Genomic DNA, 18,189 nt, shown 5'->3' with positions numbered 1-18,189 from the left:
GTGTGAGAGTGTGAGAGTGAGTGTGTGTGTGTGTGTGTGTGTGTGTGTGAGTGAGTGAGTGAGTGAGTGTGTGTGAGAGAGTGAGTGAGTGAGTGAGTGAGTGAGTGTGTGTGAGTGAGTGAGTGTGTGTGTGTGTGTGTGAGTGAGTGTGTGTACGTGTGTGTAAGTGAGTGAGTGAGTGAGTGAATGAGAGTGTGTGTGTGTGTACGTGTGTGTGAGATAATAAAGACAGAAAAGAACACAGAGTTACAGCACTCACTCCTGACCAACATCAGAAGGTCGTTTCACCCTCAACACACTGAACACACGGCTCACATGATGAACTCGTTTGCTTTGCTGTCGTTCTGATAAAGAGCAGTGTGATCAGTTAATGAGCACTAATGCCATGAATCTCATTATCTCATTAGGAAACCTGTTTGTCAAATACGGCCTGTGCTGATATGATTCAGCGTGTGTATCTCTACTCGGATTGTCGCTCGCATGCAGGAAGTAAGAGAAGCAGAAGTCATTGTGCTCTGAGGTTGTCACAGGAGCAGCCGTGCTATGAATAGAGCACAATAAAGAATGTTATGACTTTGTAGATAAGGCAGTAGGAAACTCGCTCAATGGAGGCATGTTCGGCTCGTCTGTGCTGATCAGAAACAGACAACATTAAAATCACACATATCAGAAGAGTTTCACTCTTATACAGGAGCGTGTCTTCAAACTTCAGGTAAAATCACGTGAGTGAGTTAATGACAGTAAACTGAAGGTTTCTGAACCCTAATGAGACGATGCATACTAGGCCTGTCGCAATAATCAATATATCGACTTATCGCGCAATACATGTACATGATCTCAATCATTTTTGTTGACGCAATATATCGCCCATTATATTTACTTAAAAATGAATGCCACCACATTTTGTACATTCCACTTGTGCCTGTGTCTTTTGCAGCTTCTCGTACATAACGAGCTGTTCGTTCAAATTTAAAAAATGCTTCTACAAACAAAGTTTAATCTGCAGATATGGCCTTGTTTAGGGATCTGTGCCTTTGTGCATACAGACATCTGACTGCTAAGAAGCGCTTGTGTTTTTCAGCAATAGTGTGCACCCTTAATTTACAGAGAAAAGAAGGTCAGGAAACAAATCTGTAGATGGAAAAATCTTCATACAAGTTCTTTGTGCATTTTTCTTTTTTTCTACTTAAAAAAAATATGCTAAACTATTATTATTATTATTACTTGTTACTTTGCACTTTTTGTTAGAAAATGTTTATTTACTATTTATTCAAGGTTTCTAATATTCTGATACTTAATTTCCATGATCTAAATATTCTTAAAAATTAAAAGTTTGTTGTCATTTGGAAGTGTGAAGGCCTTCTTGCATTATTATACTGTTACATTATGATTATATATTCAGTGGCATAAAATGGTCTTTAAAATTAATAATAATAATAATATCGCTTATTGCAATTATTTCTGGGGCAATATATCGCACAACAAAAAGTTGTTATCGTGACAGGCCTAACGCATACTGCAGTTTCAAAGGTCAGCACATGACTTGAGGGCCGTTCGCACAGAATGTGTCTTTGCGTTTATAAAAACGAGACTTGTGTAAAAAAGCGCAGCGCAGAACGCCTCCTCCGCCATGTTGCCGTAAAGTAAAACTACTATTGCTACTGTAAACAAAAGCTGGCCACGCAGGGCTCGCAAAATCGCTAGCCCGACGTCCCGGGGCTATTGTGTTTTCCAGTCAGGCTGCCAAAATGTAACCAAACCATTCATGCGCATGAAGAATTCAGTTCGGTGCTCGCGCGCACACCGCGCACACCTCGCACATACCGAGAGACGTTTCAGGCAGAGCACGAACACAGAATTGATTACTCTTTCACTTGAACGGACACATACACACAAAATGATCTCAAAATAACTATCTCGGCAAGTATTTTCATGTCTTAAATGAACGTAAACAGCGGAGAAAGAAATCGCACGTGCATCATTATATTGGATCCGTGCATTCGGTCTTAAAGGGGCAGCAGCCTATAAATACCTGCTGTTTAAGCGCCACCTGCTGTCAGAGAGTGACATTTGCATCTCATTCAGCCCGTCTGCTGTTTTTGTTTCGTTCAGATTTTTTATGTAGTATCACAAAGCTAAAGTCAGACCATTTTGTTTTTGTTTCAAATTTCTAAATTTTACGATCTAAATAACATGTATGCAGCATCTTTGTTTGGATCGTGATATGATAATGTAATATAATCCGAACCGTGAGATTTGTGCTCCGTTGCACCCCTACTCTCTTGACTTGTTATTTGAAGAAAAAATACAATATCTTTTATTCGGGCTAGTTAAATTCATTTTTGGGCTAGCTAAATCTGAAGAATGCCTGCCCGAAGGGCTACCAGGGATTTAGAAATTTTGCAAGCCCTGCCACGCTTGCTCCGCCTCCGCACTCTTCTGATTGGTCCGCTGCTCTGGAACTGACATTGATGAGCGGCGCTGCGTGTAAAATCATTTTAATTTTAACACGGCGTCTTAAAAACACGGCGCTCATGTGCAAGACGCTGTAAAAGATGCAATATGTGAAATATTATAGATATTATACACATTCCCCTAGCACGCATTTACATAGAAAAACAATGGAAAAGTAGCGCATTGGAATGTAAAACGCATTCTGTGCGAACAGCCCATTATAGAGCAGTTCTGTGTAAGATATAAACCTCCACTGATGTTCTCATTGGCATTGACGGTTCCAAGAAGAGCCTTTAACATCCACGGAGTCCTTCCACTGATCAAAACGTACTTTATAGAGAAAAAAAGGGTCTTTAGATTATTAAAATGTTATTTACATCAAGAAAAAATGGTTCTGGAATGGATTACTGTAAGGTTCTTTGGAGCCAAAATGGTTGGCAAAACCCCTTTATTTTTAAGAGTGTAGAGGAATTGAGTAAAATTAATTCTCCTAACAAAGACTCCAGAGACCGGCACAATTTTCCTCCAGAAAACAGCAGAAATCCTCCAGAGACTCCAGCCTCCACCAAACAAGCTCCGCTGCCATTAGTTCTCAGCGGCACACGTGAATGTGCCAAACACCGAGTAGTGAAAAATCTGAGTGACACCAAACCCATGGGCTCGGTTTCAGTCTGCTGAGATTCTCTCGCACACACAAAACGCCATAATCACTTCACAACGAGCTGCCAAAGAAACGATTTGAACGCAGCTGACGTCATCACGGCACACAAACAAAAACAAACAAAGAACCGCAGAGGACATCCAGAAATACATGGTCCCAGACGCAGCTGCTGTTTTTAACCGCTCGCGGTCAGAAGTGTCTTCAGAGCTGCTGTTTCTAACATAATGGAGCAAAAGTCTTTACATAACACTGCAAGATATTCAGTGTTGGTTATAATGCATTACAAGTGGCGCGAGTTATGTAATCAGATTACTTTTTAAAGTAACTACTAAAGTAACACATTACTTTTAAATTTGCAATAAAATATCTGAGTTACTTTTTCAAAGGAGTAATGCCAGTTACTTTGTCTCCATGTGTTGAGTGACAGCTCGGCTGTTGCCGTGGTGACAGAAATCAGGAGTGAGTGCAGAGTGTTGTGTGAACATGATGTTACTGTAGTTCTAGACTAAATGTCAACATGCATTTGGGTCAAATGTGTTTAGATATCTGCATCAAAAGAAATTTACAAAAGTGATTTTATGTCCATAGAAAGCACATTAAATGTAAATAAATTGTCTACTTTTAAGGTTTCAAATACGTTTTTGAAGAATAAATTGTCAAAATTTGGTTGAAATAATGTTACATTGTCATTCAGTGTAACACAATATGTATGTAAAAATTCAAACAACATGCTTATTCTGACATATTAAAATATATAAAAGATTAAGGGAGCATATTAAATCTGATTGTGTATTAAATGAGTAAAAAAGTCTTACTGACAAATGGGCAAAACCTAGGATATCTCGGATAGTAGATAACTAATTAGTATTTGGGGTGAAAGTAATTAGTCTTTTAATATGTCATAAATTGATTTTTGTTGTAAATATGCCTGACGAGATTGTTACACTGAATGACATTTTAGTGGCTCTCTTCTGAAAATCAGGGGAAAATGTGTGATGTTTATTTTTTGCTCAGAAAAACAAAAACAAAATTGCAATTAAATTAAACAGAATTTTAAAGCAGTATTACACTTATTGTTTTTATGCTTAAACACTTTTTCGTCTTTGCACCATTTACTCATCTCACTTGCACAAAAACAGATTCAGTATTCCTCAAAATGAATAAAAACAACGGAATGCAAACTCAGAATATGATGCAAACCTGCAATAATTAATTATGTTAAACAACACAAATAGGCCTATCCTTTATGTATTTAATCCCATTTTATTAGCCAGTGTCTTTGCTGCTGACCCTCAATGATCCAATTTAACCATGCTAACAAGAAAAAAAATACTTTAGATAAACATAGCATTTGTGTTTAATTTATTTTCATTGCTGAAGAGTGTTGAACTTTCTTCTCCTGCGTCCTATTCTTCATGCAATCCAGAATCCGTTTACTTCAGCCTATTCATTTCACTTTTGGTGTGAAAAGGCTTTTGCATTTGACAAAAATAGAACTTTTTATATTAAAAACAAAAATGCAAGCTCAGCTTGGATTTAAAAAGTAACAATGCGCTACTTTCCATAAAAAGAAACGATGTATTTAGTTACTTTTTTAGGGAGTAACACAATATTGTAATGCGTTACTTTCCCCAACGCTTAAGATATTAGTGAAGAGCATCTTATCTACCGCAGAGAATCCTGTTAGAAAGCTCACGTTCGATCTCGGCAATACTTGCAATTAGAGCATATTTCATTGTATAATGCTCATAATCAGATGACTTTTTATGGATTATGTGATTGCATGTTGTTCACACAGCGGCATTTTAATTCTTAAATGTATTGATTCCCCTAAATTCTTCTTCTTTTCTTATTTAAATGTTAAATTATAAGCAATTAGACTATGTATGAAACAAATAACTATGTGAACACTGGTGATGTATAGCTGTCATCATATCCAGTGAGCTTCAGTATGTGTTCATTTGGGAAAGTCAGGATAAAATATAAAGACTTTGGGTACATAATGTCATTGCTGTATTCATTTGTATTAATGTTTGTTGATGTAATGCATGGATTCCCAAACTTTTTTGTCAGCCAAACCCCTTATAATAAAATATTTAGCTGAAATATCTCTGGGGAAGTTAATGTTTCAATAGTTTAACAATACATTTGCATGTTTACAGTTCTCTGGTGTCAGTTAATGGTCACTGACATGCAGGTAAACAAATATTTTTATGATTTAATTAATTATTAGCGTTCTGTCAACTCACACAAACCCACTACTGTTACCCTGATATGTAATGTTTAATGCATTTTATGATGTTGGAATAAATTTTCTGTGTCTTTGCTTTTTTTTTTTACATTTACATTTAGTCATTTAGCTGACGCTTATGAATTTTTATTTCAATATGGTACATTTAGTGGTAAACACGGCTGTAATGATGACGTAATAATAAGATCTGATCACTAATGTAACGCGTGCGCGTGCCCGGCTCTGCCATGGCAACCGGGACAGTATTTACCGCGCCGCCGTTAAACCAGCGACCGGAGCGGAACCGTGATCAACACACAAAATAAACACAATAATACACACTAGCTACAACACACCGCGAACGAGCTGCTGTTTGTGTTTACAAAGAGTAACTTACATTTAAAAACACCGCGGTCTACAACATACAAGTTTGTGTGTGTGTGAGTGAGTGTGTGTGTGTGTGTGTGTGTGAGTGTGTGTGTGTGTGAGAGAGTGAGTGTGTGTGTGTGGTGTGTGGTGTGTGTGTGGTGTGTGTGTGTGTGTGTGGTGTGTGTGTGTGTGTGTGTGTGTGGTGTGTGGTGTGTGTGTGGTGTGTGGTGTGTGTGTGGTGTGTGTGTGTGTGTGTGTGTGTGTGTGTGTGTGTGTGTGTGAGACGGTGAGCTTCTTACTTGAGCGAGAGCGAGAAGTCGTTCTTACTAGTCTCACTGTTTCTCACCAGGTAACTGGCCTCTTTACACAAGCGCAGCAGAGCCTCGGCATCCGTTCGTGTCTGTGTGTGTCTGTGTGTGTGAGAGAGAGAGTGAGTGTGTGTGTGGTGTGTGTGTGGTGTGTGTGGTGTGTGTGTGGTGTGTGTGGTGTGTGGTGTGTGTGGTGTGTGTCTGTGTGTGTCTGTGTGTGGTGTGTGTGTGGTGTGTGGTGTGTAAACACACACTCACCTGTTTCTGTGTTTCTTCCCGCTCTTACCGCATGGCCGAAGCACAAACCCGGCGGCTGTCAGCGAAAATTATATAAGAGTTATAATAAAGATTCATGTATCTACCTGAGATCAGTTGTGGCCTGGAGGGCTTTTTCTTGCTTCCTTGCGTGTGTGTGTGTTGTGTGTGTGGTGTGTGTGTGTGTGTGTGTGGTGTGTGTGTGTGCCTGTGAGAGAGAGAGTGAGTGTGTGTGTGGTGTGTGTGTGGTGTGTGTGGTGTGTGTGTGGTGTGTGTGGTGTGTGGTGTGTGTGGTGTGTGTCTGTGTGTGTCTGTGTGTGGTGTGTGTGTGGTGTGTGGTGTGTAAACACACACTCACCTGTTTCTGTGTTTCTTCCCGCTCTTACCGCATGGCCGAAGCACAAACACGGCGGCTGTCAGCGAGTTTCTCGGTTAAATGACAGAAAGAATGAAGAGCCGCTGGCGTGAGTTTGACTCGCGCTCCGCCTCAGCGACTCCGCGCGCGACCCGACAGCGCCTCCTCGCGCACGCGCACGTCATCACACCTGAGCGCGCAGGTGAACGTGCCATTCTGTCTATCTGTCTGTCTGTCTGTCTGTCTATCTAACTATCTATCGTCTGTCTATCTATCTGTCTGTCTGTCTGTCTGTCTGTCTGTCTGTCTGTCTATCTCTATCTATCTATCTATCTATCTATCTATCTATCTATCTATCTGTCTGTCTGTCTATCTAACTATCTATCATCTGTCTATCTATCTATATATCTGTCTGTCTGTCTGTCTATCTATCTATCTATCTATCTATCTATCTATCTATCTATCTGTCTGTCTGTCTGTCTGTCTGTCTATCTATCTATCTATCTATCTATCTATCTATCTATCTATCTATCTATCTGTCTGTCTGTCTATCTATCTATCTATCTATCTATCTATCTATCTATCTATCTATCTATCTATCTATCTATCTATCTATCTGTCTGTCTGTCTGTCTGTCTGTCTGTCTGTCTATCTATCTATCTATCTGTCTATCTATCTGTTATTATAATAATAATATCTATATGTGACCCTGGAGTACAAAACCAGTCATAAGGTTAAATTTTTTGAAGTTGAGATTTATACATCATCTGAAAGCTGAATAAATACTATTATACATATTACTAATCAAAAATTCAGTTTTGATATATTTACGGTAGGAAATTTACCACAAAATATCTTCATGGAACATGATCTTTATTTAATAACAATAAATAAACACACCATTCTCAACATCCACATCACCAGCTGGAGAAATGAAACCATATTAATTTCAAACACTGTCTGATGATGAAGGCGATTTATTATTGGTAGCTCAAACAGAGCAGAACAAAAGATCTTTCGGGATCTGTTTGAGTCTGGGTGTGACGGTGAACTAGTCCTGCTTTAATCTCGATGAGAGCTGTTCTTCTCTGACGATTTTGTTCTGTGCTAATATTTATTGGAAAATGGTGAGCTCTGCCTTAATGTAAATCATTAATAAACAAAAGATCAGCTCAATTCAATGGAAAAGGGAAGCATATGGTGTGTGTGTGTAACTGGTATTCCCTACATTAGGGAGCAAATGTCCTCACAAAGACAGTAATTTTGGCTTTGGGGACATTGCTTTTGAGCTTGAATTTTGAGAATCTGAAACAGCAGAAAGTTTCCTGTGTTTAGGTAAGGGGATAGAAAATACAGTTTCTACAGTAGAGAAACCATTACACCTATAGGTGAACAATAACAACCGTGCAATAGCAATATTCACTGTAACTATGGATTGCGTTGCTTCAGTAAAATCGTTGGTTGTAGTTCTGTCTTCGATGCTTTCTCTAACATACGTGTCGTTCATTTATGTTGGACAGTTAGTACTTTTTAATGAAACATAAAAACTTAGCAGAGGATGGTTTCGATCCATCGACCTCTGGGTTATGGGCCCAGCACGCTTCCGCTGCGCCACTCTGCTTGCGCAATGCTAGCGGGAATTTCCCTGCTTATCAACACAACACGCCTCCAATAGAGAAACGCGCTTCCTGCTGTCAGGTTACGGAGCCACTATTACAATGATGACATTACTTATAATAGTGGCTCATATTACATTTGAAATATGTATTTATATGTATACGTCTTTAGATGTGGGCTAATCGAGCCTACTCTGCGCTGAGCAGCGCCCTCTACCGGTGTACTAAAATATCACATACCGCACATTAGTCAAATAAATGTTTTTATTTATTTATTTAAAAAAAAATGTATTCACCACAGAACCACTGGAAATAACATGTCTGTGAACGAGCATCTGCTGCTATAATTTAAAAAAAAATAGAGAGAGAGAAGTAAAAAAGAAATTTGAAACAGAAAACAACCAATACCGTAGTTTTATGGTCTCCTCTACTATGATATTTACGGCTGCATAAGGCTGTGTGCGCAATGGAACGCTAACATACTACTTAGCGGACAGTATCCAATGTATATACTTTAATTAAAATATTACGTGAAACTATGCACTGAACGACAAACGTTGCTAAGCTGCGGGCTATTAACATGTTACTTTCTGCGCACTAAAAAACCCCGCATGCGCTCACAGCATTGAACTGCGGAAGTAGTAGGAGTAGTACGGTATTGCGCCGGTCAGCGTCACTCATGTGATGAAAACACGGAACACGGAAGAGACTTTCTGCTCTCGGGGTGAGAAAATAAACATGAAATACTAGCATAAAATACATCATATACTCCTCATACAGCGCTCGTGCCAGCTAATACTTATTCGCTGTGTTTACATAAGTAATCTAATGTTAGACGTACCAATGCAATGTTTCGATCGAAGTGTATTTATTTATTTATCGCATAGAATAACACAAGGCGCACGCTCAGTGATGTATACTCGTCGGTTTCTTCATTCATATCTCAAGATCTCGATAATAAACCGCGTTATTCTGCCAGATATTTAATGTACTTTCGGTTTCACGCGGTTCGGTGTCATAAACACCCGTACGGATGCTCTGAACCACACGATTCGTTGCTTTTATGTCTCTTTTAAGTGATTTTGTTCTAGTTTCACGAAAAACTAAAAAAGGCTGAAAGGATCACGCGCTGACGCGGGAAACTCCCGCAGCTCTGTGACGTCACGGCGAAACATTGTATCAATCCCGCAGCTGACGTCACAATATCCTCATTACAGCGGCAAGCACGCACTTAATCGTGATATTAACCGCGATTACAGCTGTGCTTTGTCGGTTTTTGGTATAATGTCACAGTTGTTACGAAACAGGACAGCTAATACCATGGTCTCTGAAAATATACTGTAGTATGTATAACTCATGGTCAAGTTTTTAAAATTGAGATGTATGCATCAGCTGAAAGCTGAATTAATAAGCTTTCCACTGATGTATGGTTTGTTAGGAGAGGACAATATTTGAAAATCTGGAATCTGAGGGTGCAAAACAATCTAAATATTGAGAAAATCATCTTTAAAGTTGTTCAAATGAAGTTCTTAGCAATGCATATTACTAATCAAACATTAAGTTTTGATATATTTACGGTAGGACATTTACAAAATATCTTCATGGAACATGATCTTTACTTAATATCCTAATGATTTTTGGCATCAAAGAGAAACGTATAATTGTGACCCATACAATGTATTGTTGGCTATTGCTACAAATATACCCCAGCGACTTAACACTGCTTTTGTGGTCACATATGGTGAAGTTTCTCCGTGGTGCATGTTCATTATCATGGATTGCCATTTGATTTGTGTTTTCAAAATTTGGATTGAATCCACCTGATCCTCATGAATATGTAATATATGCTAATGTGTTTCCAGGTGAATCTATAGAGTCATCATGCAGAGTACGGCGAACTACCTGTGGATGATGTCTGACCTGCTGGGTCAGGGAGCCACAGCTAACGTTTACCGCGGTAGACACAAGGTATCCGTGTGTTTATGTTGATATTGCACTGTCTGTACTTCATTTGCTTTGTGTTGTAAACTGCAGCTACATTGTCTGGATACAGTCTGGATTTTGATTCAGTGAATCTTTTGAATGATTGGTTTACATTCTACACAGCTGGTGTTTACTCAATCCGAGTGATGTACCGTGATTGAAAATCTCGCTGTGTGTCTGTAGAAAACCGGCGACCTCTATGCGGTCAAAGTGTTCAATAACCTGAGCTTCCTGCGTCCGCTGGACGTCCAGATGAGGGAGTTCGAGGTGCTGAAAAAACTCAACCACAAAAACATCGTGAAGCTCTTCGCCGTTGAGGAGGAGGTGAGACCCACGCAGTCTCAAAACCATCTTATCTTAGCAACTGCTATGTCAAATGTAGCTTATATAAAGGAATAGTTTCTCCGGAAATGGAAATGTGCTCACTCTCAGGCCATCCGAGAGTTTGTTTCTTCGTCAGATTTGGAGAAATGTAGCATTGCATCAGTGTCTCAATACAAGTGGATGGGTGCCATCAGAACGAGAGCTGATAGAAACATCACAATAATCCACAGAACTCCAGTCCATCAGTTAACATCTGGAGAAGACAAAAGCTGAAACACATCCAGCATTAAGACATTTTTAACTAAAATACGAGGCTATGTATATATTAATGCGGTCTGAATCAGGAGAGAAATCTGCACAGATCAAGCAGCGTTTAAACGGCTCTAAACAAATATGTGGCTGGATTTTGATGCGAGAGACAACAGCAGATGCACTTTTTCACTGGAGGAAGTGTTATTATGGATTATGGCCTCGTATTTTAGTTAAAAATGTCTTAATGCTGGATGTGTTTCAGCTTTTGTCTTCTCCAGATGTTAGCTGATGGACTGGAGTGCTGTGGATTATTGTGATGTTTTTATCAGCGCTCGTTCTGACGGCACCCATCCACTTGTATTGAGACACTGATGCAATGCTACATTTCTCCAAATCTGATGAAGAAAAAACTTGGGTGGACTGTTCCTTTAAAAAACCTTTCAGCTCATATAAGAATGATATCAGTTTAGTTTCTGTTGTTTCATGATGGCTTTGATTTTCTGCTTCTCTGTTTTTCTGCTGAAGTTGTGTAAACTCTTCCCTGTTTTACTTTCACAAACACACACCTGTAATACCTGTTTGCTCCAAACTACGAACGTCAAAGTTCACTGTTTTGTGTTCTTGTCATTCTGAAATATGATGCTCATTTTTTGAATGTTTATGTTGTGTGTCAGTCGAACACGCGTCATAAGGTGTTGGTGATGGAGTATTGTCCGTGCGGAAGTCTCTACACGGTTCTCGAGGAACCGACGAACGCTTACGGACTCCCGGAGGACGAGTTCCTCATCGTTCTGCAGGATGTCGGTAAGTTCTAGATTGGTGTATTCAGTGGAAAAGGTTCTTTAGATTGTTAAAATGTTCCTCAGACTAAGGGGCTGTTCAAACAGAAAGCGTTTTTCTTTTCCAGTGCGCTACTTTTCCATTGTTTTTCTATGTAAACGCGCTAGACAGATGTGTGTGAGCGTTGCACTCGCGTCTCACGTCTTTCGCAGCTTCTCACTCATGAGTGTCGTGTTTTTAAGATGTTGTGTCAAGTTAAAAACATTTCAACTTTTACATGCAGCGCCGCGCATCGATGTCAGTTCCAAAACAATGGACCAATCAGAAGAGCCTGGAGGTGGAGCAAGTGTTGCCAGCTTTTATTTATGGTAGCAAGTTGGCATGGCAACTGTTTTATTTGACAGCAACATGGCAGAGGAGGCATTCTGCCCCACCTTTTTAAAAAACCATTTCGGAGCGCTGCGTCTCGTGTTTTGAGATGCAAATACGTGTTCTGTGTGAACGGCCCCTATTGGTGAAATTCCCTTTTCATAGCTTTATTTTTGCGAGTTTCTGAGTGCTGCCGCTGATGTTTGTGACAGTGGCGGGAATGAATCATCTGAGAGAGTACGGGATCGTCCATCGAGACATCAAGCCCGGGAACATCATGCGTGTGATCGGAGAAGACGGACGATCCGTCTATAAACTGACCGACTTCGGAGCCGCCCGTGAGCTGGAGGACGACGAGCAGTTCGTGTCGCTTTACGGCACAGAGGAGTATCTGGTGAGCTGAGGATGATGGGAAATGTTAGGGCTGCACGATTAATCGGATGCGATAGTCATGCACATCTAGGTAGTAAAGCCGGTTCTGTAATCAGTAGTAAATCTCCATCATGTGCTTTCAGATGGAGCAGCATTTACTACACAGAGCTGTAGTTCACTGACAAGCTACGCAAAAAAAAAGAAAGGCAGACGATATAATCGCGTGATTATGAAATCGATAATGAAAGCTGTTTGCGTAGCTTCTCAGTGAACTACGGCTCTGTGTAGTAAATGCTGCTCCATCTGAAAGCACGTTAAAAAAGACCACATTTAATAACATGTTTTTACTCCAAACTCACTTCGTAACGTCAGGCGAGTGTTTGAAATAAATCCTTCTGTGAGATGATGTGGCTTCTTACACAGATTCTAAGCAGTGATAAAGGCACTGCATTATTTTATATACTTTATTATAATGAAAATTATAATAAGACGAACTCGGATAAATCATGTATTGTCGTAGTCGTGTGAAAGCAGTTGAATCTTCTGTTTATTCAGCTGCAGTGATAGGGATTTCCTGGGTTTCTTCTGCGGGGCGTATTAGGAGGTCCTCTGGCCTTCGGATGGAGATTTACTGCTGATCACAGAACCGTGCTTCGCTGACAAGATGCGCATGACAATCAGCTTTTGCCTTATCGCGACTGTGATCCCTAGAAAACGTGACGCCCGTGTTTCGCGATCCTCGCTGATCTCTCTGTGTTTTTGCAGCATCCTGACATGTACGAGCGAGCCGTGCTGAGGAAAGACCACCAGAAGAAATACGGAGCCACGGTGGATCTGTGGAGCATCGGAGTCACGTTTTATCATGCCGCCATCGGCAGCCTGCCGTTCAGACCGTTTGAAGGGCCGCGCAGGAACAAAGAAGTCATGTGAGTGCCATCAAGCACACTTCAGATTCACATGCCTGACCTAGGGCTTGGTTTGACTGATTCAAGATTTAAATTTTAAATTTATTTGACATGCAACTAGTGAACTTAAAAACATAAGTAAAATTCTCTTTATTAACCATTTGGTTAAAGGCACAGTATGTAAGTTTTCTAGAAGGCTAAACGCTAGAGGGCTCGAGCGCTTCTGCTGCTTCCGGTCGTGCGTATGTGGGGTAAAGCAGCAGAGCTTTTATTATGTCACAGTCGAGCGCTTCTGCTGCTTCCGGTCGTGCGTATGTGGGGTAAAGCAGCGCTGTTTTATCATACTAGATGCATTTAGTTCTGTTATAATGCTACTCTGTGCGGTCGTCACCGGTCTATTAAAACACACAACATATTAAAGCGTCTTTGGTGTTTCCATGTTTTCTACAAAACAAAACCGACGGAAATCAAGGAGTTATGACGTCAGTAGCAGGCGACACGCTCCGTGTAACTAGTTAAAATTGCTTATTTCTCTGGATTTAAACATTCTTCGAAACATTTGGGATAATGTAAGTACACAAGTCAGCAAAATATATAACACTGTTCTAGTGGTTTTTGCATATTTGAAGAAAAAAATCTTACATATTGTGCCTTTAAAGAAAGTTCTATTCTAAGTGAATAGAACTTCACATGAATTTCATGTGAATTTCATTGAAATGCATTTCCTGAACTTAAATGGTTGTAATTCATGAACGCTTTGGAATACAGACCTAAGGTTGGTCTCTTCTTAAAGAAAACAATCAGCAAAATATTGCCGAAGTGAATTTAAAAAAATGTAAGTATAAAAATGTTATGGAAGTTTAAGTTTAAATGCACTGTACTGAAAAGTTTTTATTTTATTTGAAACATTTTACTAAATATTTTAAATATAAAATTGATATATAATTAAAGCCAACTGATATATATTAGAAAGCCATATAAATCCATAAGTTAAGTTCCGATATTAAAAACAAAGAATTTTATTTAGGCGTTATTCCAAAAATAGCCACCGGGCGACACCCAAATTTCCTGTCACAAATTTATAAATTTCTTCCACAGTATTACTTCTATCACAAAATCTTGGAATCTTGAGACTCAGGTCTTTCCAACAGTATGTAATTTGTCAAGATCATAAAAAGTTTTGATTATAAAATATCATAATACTTTTTGTAATATGGTGCTTGACTGCCCACTATAGGGTAGAATGCATCAAATGCGTTTTTCCATTCCAATGCGCTACTTTTCAATGTTTTTATATGTAAACACACGCCGGACGAATATGATCGTTGCTCTCGCATCTTTTGACGCCGTGTCAAATTAAAATAATTTCAACTTATACACACAGCACCGCTCATCAATGTCAATGTGGTTCCAAAACAGTGGACCAATCAGAAGAGCCCGGAGGCGGAGCAAGTGTTGCAAGCCTTGTTTACAGTAGCAGGTTGGCATGGCAACTGCTTTATTTGATGCAAACATAGTGGAGGAGGCAGAACTCTGTGTATTGGCAACATGTCCAATTGTAACGTTTGCCAATTTTTTTATTTTTTTTTTTAAATTCCTCGATTTAAAAAAAAGTATCTTTGCAAAACATTAAATTTGATTATTAATCAATAAAATCAGAAAGATCGCCCAGCCCTAGTTTGGCTAGTAGGGATGTAATGAGGCACCCCGAGCCGACTGCTTTAAAAGTTCTATTTAGTTTTGTTATTTGACATAAAATATATTTCAGTTTCACCAAGGAATGTGCAGTATTTTGTCTGAGAAATAATAAAAGGACATCTTTTCATTTATATTTTGTCTTAAAACCCATTTTGTTAAAAAAATCATGAGAAAATCGTATGGTGAAATCAGTACCGTGAATCGTATCGCATCGTGAGTTGAGTGAATCGTTACATCTATATTGTCTAGATGCTGACTGTTGTTGATCTGGCAGGTATAAGATCATCACAGAGAAGCCTTCCGGCGCGATCTCGGGCCATCAGAAGTCTGAGAACGGGAAGATCGAGTGGAGCTCAGAGATGCCGATCTCCTGCAGCCTCTCGAAGTGAGTCTGAGTCTCCAGACGGTCCGGTTCGTTTAGAGAAGTGTGTCTGAAGTGTGTTTGTGTGTTTCAGGGGTCTTCAGAGTCTCCTCACTCCAGTGCTAGCCAACATCCTCGAAGCAGACCAGGAGAAATGCTGGGGCTTCGACCAGTTCTTCGCTGAGACCAGCGATATCTTACACCGCATCGTGGTCTACGTGTTCAGTCTGCAGCAGGCCACGCTTCACCACATCTACATACACGCATACAACACGTGAGGACACACACGCACTCACTCACACACACACACAAACTCACACTCACTCATTCACGCTCACACACGCACTCACTCACACACACTCACACTCACTCATACACACGCACTAACATGCACTCACACACACACACGCACTCACACACACACACGCACGCGCACACTCATACGCACTCACTCACTCACACTCACACACACACGCACGCACGCACGCACGCACGCACGCACGCACACACTCACTCACGCACGCACTCACACTCACATGCACTCGCACGCACGCACACACACACTCTCACGCAAACTTATGCACGCAACCACACACGCACTCACATGCACTCACACACACACACACGCACGCACGCGCACACTCACACGCACGCACACACTCACTCACTCACGCACGCACTCACACTCACATGCACTCGCACGCACGCACACACACACTCTCACGCAAACTTACGCACGCAACCACACACACACACTCACACGCACACTTACTCACATTCACTCACACACACAACGCTTGATCGCAATGGACCCTTTTCACACACTGCAATGATGCACTTTATATAAAGTTTTGTTTTCATTTTTTTTAAATGTAACATACATTTATAAGACTATATTTTGTGTTTTAATTACAGGTAAACTGAGTTAGTTTGCTGCAAATTCTACATATTGACAAACCCATTTCCTCCACCGAATTAAAACAAAACAAAAATAGTAATTGTGACTTTTTAATCTCACAATTCTGACTTTTCTTCTCAGAATTAAAAATGTGCAATTTAGTGCAATTGCAAGTTAACATCTCACATTCATGAAAGAAATCAGAATTGTGAGATAAAAAGTCACATTTTTAGTCCATTGCAGAAACTAAAATAATAGCAAGATGCAAACTCATAATTCAGAGGAAGTCACAATTGCAAGATAGAAACTCAGAAAAAAAGTCAGATAGCAATTTTGTTTTAAATCTCAGAATTCTGACCCCCGATCCCCCCCCCCCCCTCAAATTTGGGATAAAAAGGATTTTTTTAAATTCAGTGGTGAAAACAGGCTTCCATATCAAAGTAATCCTAAATGGAAATGCAGAAATGATATTTGTTGTAGTTTTCATTCGCCACTAACACTAGCTGCTCTATTCTTTTTGTATTCTATCTATTTGTTTTCTTTTTTTTTATTATACAATTAGCAAAAAAAAGGCCTCTAACACTAGCTTGCTCTATTCTTTTTCTATTCTATCTGTTTTCTTTTTATTTATTATATAATAAAAAATTAAAAAACCTTGCTAGGTGTACTGCGTTAAGCTAACTGAGACTTGTTACAGCACTTGCATATCATTGCTCTTTTGTTGGTTTTGATTGCTTCCATTGTCCTCATTGGATAAAAGCGTCTGCTAAATGACTAAATGTAGATGTAATGTAAATGAATGCATGACGACTTTTGCTTGTAAAAAAAACGCAGAAATGTTAAAAGGGTCTTTTCGTTCTTCAGTCATCTTCATGCTAATGTAAAGATCATTTTATGTCCATTTATTTGTGTGTAATCTGTGTCGTGTTATATTTTTCTCTCCGTTCAGGGCGAATCTCTTTCAGGAGCTGCTCTTCAGACGGACAAACATAACGCCATCCCATCAGGACTTTCTGTACGAGGGCCGACACCTCGTCTTCGACCCCATCCAGCAGGCTCAGACCTTCCCCAAGACCTCCAGAGAGAATCCCATCATGCTGCTGAGCCGAGACCCTGTCAACACCGTCGGCCTGCTGTTTGAGGACCGTGAGTCTGACGACGCCCCAGTCATGCCATGCTCGCTCATAAGTAAGGGATGTAACCATATCAAAATCTCACGATACGGTATTATTGCGATATGAAGTCCACGGTACAATATGTGACCCTGGAGCACAAAACCAATCTTAAGTGTTAATTTTTTGAAAGTGAGATTTGAATAAATGAATAAATCATCTTTCCATTGATGTATGGTTTGTTAGGATATGACAATATTTGAAAATCTGGAATCTGAGGGTGCAAAAAAATCTAAATATTGAGAAAATCTCCTTTAAAGTTGTTCAAATTAAGTTCTTAGCAATGCATATTACTAATCAAACATTAAGTTTTGATATATTTACGGTAGGAAATAGGGCTGCATGATTATGACAAAAATCATAATTGACGATTATTAATTACAATTATCACAATTTACACTGAATGATGTTTATACCGTTGTTTGATGCAACTGCATGCCGTATTTTTATATGAACATAAACAAGCTGAAAACACTCGAACTGAAAAACCTTTAGTGCTTTTCTATAGTATTAAGCCTCAAATGTCAAATATACATCGGATTGGTTTCTTCTTTAAATTATAAAAATATAAATGGTATTATAGTGTTATAATAAAATAAACATTAAAACAATGGAAAAACCCTTAAGATAACATGTAGAAAGAAAAAAAAGCATCTTAAGCGTGCAGAATAACATAAGTGGACTTTGAACGATTACGTAATTGTGGCATCCATAATTGTAATCGATTAGAAATTCAATTAATTGTGCAGCCCTAGTAGGAAATTTACTAAATATCTTCATGGAACATGATCTTTACTTAATATCCTAATGATTATTGGCATAAAAGA

General features: G+C 39.5%; 2 protein-coding genes and 1 non-coding gene across 22 annotated transcripts in view; 1 reads left to right on the top strand and 2 right to left on the bottom strand.

Annotated features, from left to right (window-relative positions):
* The window catches only part of eps8a (EGFR pathway substrate 8a, signaling adaptor), a 54,004-nt gene extending 47,665 nt beyond the window's left edge, over positions 1-6,339 (bottom strand). For all 18 annotated transcript variants that reach the window (XR_001605830.1, XR_001605829.1, XM_016245646.1 and 15 more), the window contains exon 1: positions 6,281-6,339. The gene's annotated coding sequence lies outside the window, so the exon portion shown is untranslated. The remainder of the gene's footprint in view (positions 1-6,280) is intronic.
* A 1,842-nt stretch (positions 6,340-8,181) lies between these two features.
* On the bottom strand, positions 8,182-8,253 carry trnam-cau (transfer RNA methionine (anticodon CAU)). The gene has a single exon. It is a non-coding gene; the product is annotated as a tRNA-Met (tRNA).
* A 636-nt stretch (positions 8,254-8,889) lies between these two features.
* Positions 8,890-18,189, top strand: part of tbk1 (TANK-binding kinase 1) — a 27,133-nt gene continuing 17,833 nt past the window's right edge. For 2 of the 3 annotated variants that reach the window (XM_016245638.1, XM_016245636.1), the window contains exons 1-9: positions 8,890-8,972; positions 10,111-10,216; positions 10,415-10,555; positions 11,482-11,611; positions 12,169-12,350; positions 13,094-13,254; positions 15,206-15,316; positions 15,387-15,566; positions 17,140-17,378. In XM_016245638.1, coding sequence (XP_016101124.1) covers positions 10,130-10,216; positions 10,415-10,555; positions 11,482-11,611; positions 12,169-12,350; positions 13,094-13,254; positions 15,206-15,316; positions 15,387-15,566; positions 17,140-17,378 — 1,231 coding nt within the window. In that variant the 5' untranslated portion in view covers positions 8,890-8,972; positions 10,111-10,129. The remainder of the gene's footprint in view (positions 8,973-10,110; positions 10,217-10,414; positions 10,556-11,481; positions 11,612-12,168; positions 12,351-13,093; positions 13,255-15,205; positions 15,317-15,386; positions 15,567-17,139; positions 17,379-18,189) is intronic. The other variant, XM_016245639.1, reaches the window with a different exon arrangement.

Source organism: Sinocyclocheilus grahami, unplaced genomic scaffold (genome assembly GCF_001515645.1).
Source record: "Sinocyclocheilus grahami isolate Dianchi unplaced genomic scaffold, SAMN03320097.WGS_v1.1 scaffold761.1, whole genome shotgun sequence".
Lineage (NCBI taxonomy): Eukaryota > Metazoa > Chordata > Actinopteri > Cypriniformes > Cyprinidae > Sinocyclocheilus > Sinocyclocheilus grahami.
This window is presented reverse-complemented; position numbering and strand designations above follow the sequence as displayed.